At 66.4% G+C, this 9021-nt stretch overlaps 1 protein-coding gene across 1 annotated transcript; it reads left to right on the top strand.

Annotated features, from left to right (window-relative positions):
* The first annotated feature begins 4888 nt into the window (after nt 1-4888).
* On the top strand, nt 4889-5806 carry LOC132536578 (soluble scavenger receptor cysteine-rich domain-containing protein SSC5D-like). The gene has a single exon (XM_060184631.1). The coding sequence runs from the start codon at nt 4889-4891 to the stop codon at nt 5804-5806; it is 918 nt and encodes a 305-aa protein (XP_060040614.1).
* Nucleotides 5807-9021: the final 3215 nt, after the last annotated feature.

Genomic DNA, 9021 nt, shown 5'->3' with positions numbered 1-9021 from the left:
CCCATGGCCACAGCTGGGGGAATGGAGAGGGGACCCCACAGCCCATGGCCACAGCTGGGGGCTGGAGAGGGGACCCCACAGCCCATGGCCACAGCTGGGGGCTGGAGAGGGGACCCCACAGCCCATGGCCACAGCTGGGGACTGGAGAGGGGACCCCACAGCCCCACGGCCACAGCTGGGGACTGGAGAGGGGACCCCACAGCCCATGGCCACAGCTGGGGACTGGAGAGGGGACCCCACAGCCCATGGCGACAGCTGGGGGCTGGAGAGGGGACCCCACAGCCCATGGCCACAGCTGGGGACTGGAGAGGGGACCCCACAGCCCATGGCCACAGCTGGGGGACTGGAGAGGGGACCCCACAGCCCATGGCCACAGCTGGGGGACTGGAGAGGGGACCCCACAGCCCATGGCCACAGCTGGGGACTGGAGAGGGGACCCCACAGCCCCACAGCCACAGCTGGGGGCTGGAGAGGGGACCCCACAGCCCATGGCCACAGCTGGGGGCTGGAGAGGGGACCCCACAGCCCATGGCCACAGCTGGGGGAATGGAGAGGGGACCCCACAGCCCATGGCCACAGCTGGGGGCTGGAGAGAGGACCCCACAGCCCATGGCCACAGCTGGGGGCTGGAGAGGGGACCCCACAGCCCATGGCCACAGCTGGGGACTGGAGAGGGGACCCCACAGCCCCACGGCCACAGCTGGGGACTGGAGAGGGGACCCCACAGCCCATGGCCACAGCTGGGGACTGGAGAGGGGACCCCACAGCCCATGGCGACAGCTGGGGGCTGGAGAGGGGACCCCACAGCCCATGGCCACAGCTGGGGACTGGAGAGGGGACCCCACAGCCCATGGCCACAGCTGGGGACTGGAGAGGGGACCCCACAGCCCATGGCCACAGCTGGGGGACTGGAGAGGGGAGCCCACAGCCCATGACCACAGCTGGGGGACTGGAGAGGGGACCCCACAGCCCATGGCCACAGCTGGGGGCTGGAGAGGGGACCCCACAGCCCATGGCCACAGCTGGGGACTGGAGAGGGGACCCCACAGCCCATGGCCACAGCTGGGGGCTGGAGAGGGGACCCCACAGCCCATGGCCACAGCTGGGGGCTGGAGAGGGGACCCCACAGCCCATGGCCACAGCTGGGGGCTGGAGAGGGGACCCCACAGCCCATGGCCACAGCTGGGGGCTGGAGAGGGGACCCCACAGCCCATGGCCACAGCTGGGGACTGGAGAGGGGACCCCACAGCCCATGGCCACAGCTGGGGGACTGGAGAGGGGAGCCCACAGCCCATGGCCACAGCTGGGGGACTGGAGAGGGGACCCCACAGCCCCACAGCCACAGCTGGGGACTGGAGAGGGGAGCCCACAGCCCATGGCCACAGCTGGGGGCTGGAGAGGGGACCCCACAGCCCATGGCCACAGCTGGGGGACTGGAGAGGGGAGCCCACAGCCCATGACCACAGCTGGGGGACTGGAGAGGGGACCCCACAGCCCCACAGCCACAGCTGGGGGCTGGAGAGAGGAGCCCACAGCCCACAGCCACAGCTGGGGGCTGGAGAGAGGAGCCCACAGCCCATGGCCACAGCTGGGGACTGGAGAGGGGACCCCACAGCCCCACAGCCACAGCTGGGGGCTGGAGAGGGGACCCCACAGCCCATGGCCACAGCTGGGGGCTGGAGAGGGGACCCCACTCCCCCAGCCTCCAGCAGCCAGTCTGGGGGCTGAGGGGACCCCCAGGCCCCGGGCTGCTCCCAGATAGTCCTCTGGGCCTTGGGGGTTTTCTCTGACCCCCCCCCCCCCGATTTGTATTTGGAAGGAATGGGCCTGGCTGCCCCCAGTCAGAAGCTCCCAGAAGGCAGCAGCTATGGGTGACCAGCTCCTCAGGGCTCAGGGCCTCCTGGGCTTCTCTGCCTGGAGCTCAGGGTGTGTGTCCCTGTGTCCGTTTGTCTGTGTGATGCAGTGTGAGTATGAGCACATGTGGGTTTGCAGCAAGCACCCCTCCCTGTCTATATTCGGCACCTAGATTTTCTCTTCTAATGTGTTCATTTGATAGAGAAAAGAGGGGAGGAGGAGGGAGGGAGGGAGGGAGGGAGGGAGGGAGGGAGGAGAGGGGAGGAGGGAGCACTCAGAAGCGGGCAGTGTGGCCTGGGCCTGGCCTCTGTCCCTCCTGGGGGTGAGAGGCCTCAGAGCTGGCCGTCCCTGAGGGGTGACAGCCTGTCCACGCAGAGCCAGCCCTGACAAGGCCCTGGGGCCCTGGGGTGACACTGACTGCCATGGCCGGGCCTGGGGCAGAGAATCTCACCCCGCAGAGCACAGCATGGTCCTGGGTCCAGCGCCTGCACCACCTGGGAACACCACTGACACCAAGGGAAGCTCATGGACATGGGCCCGTGCCTGGCCTCCTGCTTCTCCTCCTCTTCTGTCCCCTCTCTTCTTCCAACTCTTCTGTTTCTTCTTTTTCCCTCGAAGCCCTGCTGTGCTCTGGCTGATGGTGGTGCTGGGGATTGAACCCACCTGGAGGGTCTTTTTTATAATTTTTTTTTTATTTAAAGTTTTTTTTATATGTATTTATTTACCCTTTTGTTGCCCTTGTTTTTTATTGTTGTAGTTATCATTGTCGTTATTGATGTTGTCGTTGTTGGACAGGACAGAGAGAAATGGAGAGAGGAGGGGAAGACAGAGAGGGGGAGAGAAAGACACCTGCAGACCTGCTTCACCGCCTGGGAAGCGACTCCCCTGCAGGTGGGGAGCCGGGGGCTCGAACTGGGATCCTCACGCCGTCCTTGCGCTTTGTGCCACGTGCGCTTAACCCACCGCACCACCGCGTGCTATTACCCTGCCCTCCCCGACCTCCTCCTCTGCCTCCCCCTCCTCCCTCCCTGTGCCCCTGCCCCTCTACCAGGCCTGGGGGCTCGCAGCAGGGGGAGGCCAGCTCTCCACGGCCCTGTGTGCCCTGGGTGTCTGAACACGGTACTGGGGGCTACACGCGTCTCCTCCAGAGCATCAGGCCCCGGACAACAGCTTCTCAGGGAAAGAGGAAGAGGGTGCGGGGGACGATGAGGTGGAGGAGGAGGAGGAGGAGAGGTGGAGAAGAAAAGGAGGAGGAAGAAGAAAAAGATGAGGAGGATGGGAAGAAGGAGGAGGAGCAAGAGGAGGAGGGCGGGAGGAGGAGGAGGAGGAGAGGGGAGAGGAAGAGGAGGGAGGAGGAGAGGGGAGAGGGGAGGAGGAGGAGGAGGAGGAGAGGGGAGAGGGGAGGAGGAGGAGGAGAGGGGAGAGGAGAGGAGGAGGAGAGGGGAGAGGAAGAGGAGGAGGAGGTGAGGGGAGGAGGAGGAGGAGGAGAGGGGAGAGGGGAGGAGGAGGGAGGAGGAGAGGGAGAGGGGAGGAGGAGGAGAGGGGAGAGGAAGAGGAGGAGGAGAGAGGGGAGAGGGGAGGAGGAGGAGGAGGAGAGGGGAGGGGAGAGGGGAGGAGGAGGAGGAGGAGAGGGGAGAGGGGAGGAGGAGGAGGAGGAGAGGGGAGAGGAAGAGGAGACAGAGCTCAGAGACCCTCTGTGGCCTCCTTGGGGGTGGAGGTGAGGGAGGCCTGCTTCAGCCCCAGCGAGCCGGCCTCCCTCACCTCCCCGCAGCAAGTCACGGGCAACTCCGGGGAGCGAGCGGTGGCGCTCCTGGCTGAGTGCTCAGGGCACAGTGCTTGAGGACCGGGGTTCACCCTGGGTCCCCACCTGCAGGGGAAGCATCACGAGTGGTGAAGCGGGGCTGCGGGTGTCTCTCTGTCTCTCTCCCTGTCTCCCCTTTCCTCACAATGTCTCTCTGTCTCTATTTAAAATAAAGATTAAAATATTTTTAAAAGGGGGGGCTGACTCCAGCAACCGCCTCCCCCCAGCTGTCACCTGTTTTGGGGACAACGCAGCTGAGATGGGCCTGGGGCTTCCTCCTTGCTCCCACTGTGAAGAGAAAATGGGGAGGGAAGCGGGGTGGCACGCGGTGGGGGCTTCTGGGGACCCTGCCCGGTCCTGCGGCCGCCCCTCACCCCACGGCAGGTGGCCAGCCGGTGCCAGTGGCCCCGCACCTGCGTCCAGAGGCTGCCTGACCTCTGCAAAACAGGATAATAAGCAGCAGGCAAACATCCTCTGGGACTGGCCACCGGTGCCCTGTTCTCACGCTCCGAGGTTTTATTTATAGGCAGGGAAGCCGCTGGGCCGCCCTCGCTTCCTGGCGGAGGTGACTGCTCTGGCTAGCGCCCGCCCCCGGCATGTTCAGCGCCCATGGGTGCTGGGACTCGGCCCAGACCAAGCCACGCTTCCCGGCCCTTCCAAACACCCTGCCCCACTTTGCCGTTTTGCTTCCTTGAGCCACCAGCTTGCGCTGGCCAGCACGACAAAACCATGCATCCTGGTGGCCATTTTTCTTTGTTTTTTTTCCTTCCTTTTATTTTATTCTATTCATTTTTGAGAGAGATGCAGAGAGAGAAAGACACAGAGAAACACCAAAGCACTGCTCATGAGTCTCTTTGCATAACCGCTGTGCTATCTACCCTGCCCTCCTTCCTTTCTTTTTAAAAATAATTTTATTGTTGGATAGACACAGAGAAGTCAAGAAAGGGGTGGAGTAGGAGGGACAGCGATCAGCCCTGCTTTGCTGCGAGGAAGCCTCCTGCTAGCAGGTGGGGTCCAGGGGCTCGAACCCGGGTCCTCCTGTTGTACCGTGTGCAATCAGCCAGGTGCGCCACCATCTGGCTCCTTTCGTCTGTTTTGCTTTCGGCTTTATTTTTATTTGATGGGACAGAAATTGAGAGGGAGAGCTGCAGCCCAGCTCCACCACCTGTGAAGCCCCGCCTGCAGGTGGGGAGCAGGGGCTCGAACCCGGGTCCTGCCACCCGAGACCCCCTCATGGTGCGGCGGGCAGAGCGCCGGTGTGTGGGCCGCCCCGAGGGTGCCGCACCCCAGACCTCACACCCGCGGACACAGGACAGGGGCCAAGGGGCCGAACAGCCGCAAGCTGCACACAGGCTAGGCCGCTCGGAGCTGGGCACCTGCCCCTGGGTCCGGGATCCGAAGGCCTCCGCGGCAGCCAGGCCCGCAACCCTCCCGCATCCCGCCTGCATCCAGCATCCCTCCCGCATCCAGCACCCCACCCGCATCCAGCATCCCGCCGCATCCAGCATCCCTCCCGCATCCAGCATCCCTCTCGCATCCCGCCCGCATCCCGCCCGCATCCCGCCCGCATCCCTCCCGCACCCCTCCCGCATCCCGCCCGCATCCCGCCTGCATCCCGCCCACATCCAGCATCCTGCCCACATCCAGCATTCCTCCCGCATCCCGCATCCAGCATCCTGCCCACATCCAGCATTCCTCCCGCATCCCGCCCGCATCCAGCATCCCGCCCGCACCCCTCCCGCATCCCGCCCGCATCCCTCCCGCATCCAGCATCCCGCCCGCACCCCTCCCGCATCCCGCCCGCATCCCTCCCGCATCCAGCATCCCGCCCGCATCCCGCCCGCATCCCTCCCGCATCCAGCATCCCGCCCGCACCCCTCCCGCATCCCGCCCGCATCCCTCCCGCATCCAGCATCCCGCCCGCATCCCGCCCGCATCCCTCCCGCACCCCTCCCGAACCCCTCCCGCATCCCGCCAGCATCCCGCCCGCATCCCGCCCGCATCCAGCATCCCGCCCGCATCCCGTCCGCATCCCGCCTTCCCCGCATCCCGCCAGCGCATCCTCCTCGGTTGCCACGGCAACGGCTGCCGGCGCGCAGGCGCACTGGTGAGCAGAGGCGGCGCTGCGCATGCGCACTGCCCTGTCGCTAGGCGGCGCGCGTCTCCGTTGCTAGGCAACGCCGCCAGCTCCTCGGAGTCCCGGAGGCCAGAACCGCGGTGGCCGCCAGGCCTTCCCGCCCCTGAGCGTCGTCCGGAGCAGCCGCGCGTCCCGCGGGACCGGCCAGAGCCGCCATGTCCAACGCGTGAGTGACCCCGCGTGGGCCTCCGTCCTGCCCCCGCCCCGCCTCTTCCCTCCCATCCCTCCCCACGCACCCTCCCCTCCCCTTGTCCCCTCCCCCTTGTCCCCTCCCCCTTGTCCCCTTCCCCTTGTCCCCTTCCCCTTGTCCCCTCCCCTTGTCCCCTCCCCTGTCCCTCCCCCTTATCCCCTCCCCTTGTCCCCTCCCCTTGCCCCCTCCCCTGTCCCCTCCCCCTTGTCCCCTTCCCCTTGTACCCTCCCCCTTGTCCCCTCCCCCTGTCCCCTCCCCTTTGTCCCCTTCCCCTTGTCCCCTCCCCCTTGTCCCCTCCCCTTGTCCCCTCCCCCTGCAGGGGACTGAGGTGGCAGTGGACAGTGCCCCACCTGAACTTTCTCAGCTGCCTGCAGACCCTCCCCCAGGCCCCGGGGCATCAGCGCCTGACCCCGTCACGGACATCGCAGCAGCCCTGTCTGACCCTGGCCGCATCCTCCCGCATCCTCCCGCATCCACCCGCATCCTCCCACATCCACCGGCATCCACCCGCATCCTCCCGCATTCTCCCGCATCCACCCGCATCCTCCTGCATCCTCCCACATCCACCGCATCCACCCGTATCCTCCCACACCCTCCCGCACCCTCCCGCATCCACTCACACCCTCCCGCATCCTCCCACATCCTCCCACATCCACCGCATCCACCGCATCCACCTGCATCCTCCCGCATCCACCCGCATCCTCCCGCATCCACCGCATCCACCCGCATCCTCCCGCATCCACCCGCATCCTCCCGCATCCACCCGCATCCACCCGCATCCTCCTGCATCGTACCGCATCCTCCCGCATCCACCTGCATCCTCCCGCATCCACCGCATCCACCCGTATCCACCCGTATTCTCCCGCATCCTCCCGCATCCACCCACATCCTCCCGCATCCACCCGCATCCTCCCACATCCTCCCGCATCCTCCCGCATCCACCCACATCCTCCCGCATCCACCCGCATCCTCCCGCATCCTCCCGCATCCACCCGCATCTTCCCACATCCTCCCACATCCTCCCGCATCCACATCTATTCCCGTCTGTCCGTGTCCCCGTCCACATCCACGACCGTCCCATCTGTCCCTGTCCCTCCACATCCTCCCGCATCCTCCCGCATCCACCTGAATCCTCCCGCATCCACCCGCATCCTCCCGCATCCTCTCGCATCCACCCGCATCCTCCCACATCCTCCCACATCCTCCCGCATCCACGTCTATTCCCGTCTGTCCGCGTCCCCGTCCACATCCACGACCGTCCCATCTGTCCCTGTCCCTCCACATCCTCCAGCATCCACCCGCATCCTCCCACATCCACCGCAGCCACCCGCACCCTCCCGCATCCACCCGCATCCTCCCGCACCCTCCCGCATCCACTGCACCCACCCGCATCCTCCCGCATCCTCCCGCACCCTCCCGCACCCTCCCGCACCCTCCCGCATCCTCCCGCATCCTCCCACATCCACCCGCATCCTCCCGCATCCACCGCATCCACCCGCATCCACCCGCATCCTCCCGCATCCACCGCATCCACCCGCATCCTCCCGCATCCACCCGCATCCTCCCGCATCCACCCGCATCCACCCGTATCCACCCGCATCCTCCCGCATCGTCCCACATCCTCCCGCATCCACCCGCATCCTCCTGCATCCACCGCATCCACCCGCATCCTCCCGCATCCTCCCACATCCTCCCGCATCCACGTCTATTACCGTCTGTCCGCGTCCCCGTCCATATCCACGACCGTCCCATCTGTCCCTGCCCCTCCACATCCTCTCGCATCCTCCCGCATCCACCTGCATCCTCCCGCATCCACCCGCATCCTCCCGCATCCTCTCGCATCCACCCGCATCCTCCCGCATCCTCCCGCATCCACGTCTATTCCCGTCTGTCCGTGTCCCCGTCCACATCCACGACTGTCCCATCTGTCCCTGTCCCTCCACATCCTCCCGCATCCTCCCGCATCCACCTGCATCCTCCCGCATCCTCCCGCATCCTCCCGCATCCTCCCGCATCCACCCGCATCCTCCCGCATCCTCCCGCATCCTCCCGCATCCACATCTGTTCCCGTCTGTCCGTCCCCGTCCACATCCACGACGTCTGTCCCTGTCCCTCCACATCCGTCCCCGTCTGTCCCCGTCTGTCCACATCCATCCATGTCCCCATCCACATCCACGTCCATCCACATCCCCGTCTGTCCCCGTCTATCCCTGTCTGTCTTCGTCCACTGAGTGCTGAGTGCTGAGTGCCTTGGCCGGCGCCTGCCCCCAGGTCTGTCTCTCGCTCTCAGCTCCTCTGCCCAAAATAAACAAGTCGGAACACTCAGGCCTTGTAAACACGGCTCAGCGCTCAGGCCCCGGGTTGGAGCTCCGGGTCCCACCTGCAGGGGAGCAGGGCTGCGGCCTCCTGTCTCCCTCCGCTTCTCTCTGTCTGTCCTGCGTCCGCCCTCCCTCCCTGCGGGGCCTCCTCTGCGGCCCCTCCAGCTCCGACTCTGCTCGGCTGAGGGAGGGAGGGATGCCCGGCCGCTGCCCACGCCCAGCACCCCCAGCAGGGCCACCTGCCCCCCGCACCTGGCGACTGCCCCCGCCCTGCCCCGACCCCGGCACTGCCCCAGCTCCTCCAGGTGGGCTCCCCTGCCCCTCACACCCTCTCTCCTCTCTGCTCCCGTGTGCTTCCCCTCCCCCTGCCCTCTCCCCTCCCCTCTCCCCTCTTTCCTGCCCTCTGCCCTCTGCCCCCTGCCCTCTACCGTCACCTCTCCCCTCTTTCCTGCCCTCTGCCCTCTGCCCTCTCCCCCCACCTTTCCCCTCTATCCTGCCCTCTATCCTCTGCCCTCTGCCCCCTGCCCACTCCCCTCACCTCTCCCCTCTTTCCTGCCCTCTGCCCCCTGCCCTCTCCCGTCACCTCTCCCCTCTTTCCTGTCCTCTGCCCTCTGCCCCCTGCCCCCTGCCCCTGCCCCCGGCCCCCCTGCCCCCTGCCCCTGCACCCTGCCCTCTCCTGTCACCTCTCCCCTCTTTCCTGCCCTCTGCCCTCTGCCCCCTA

Source organism: Erinaceus europaeus, unplaced genomic scaffold (genome assembly GCF_950295315.1).
Source record: "Erinaceus europaeus unplaced genomic scaffold, mEriEur2.1 scaffold_848, whole genome shotgun sequence".
NCBI classification, from domain to species: Eukaryota; Metazoa; Chordata; class Mammalia; order Eulipotyphla; family Erinaceidae; genus Erinaceus; species Erinaceus europaeus.
Note: the sequence above shows the minus strand (reverse complement) of the source record. Positions and strands in the feature narration are given on the sequence as shown.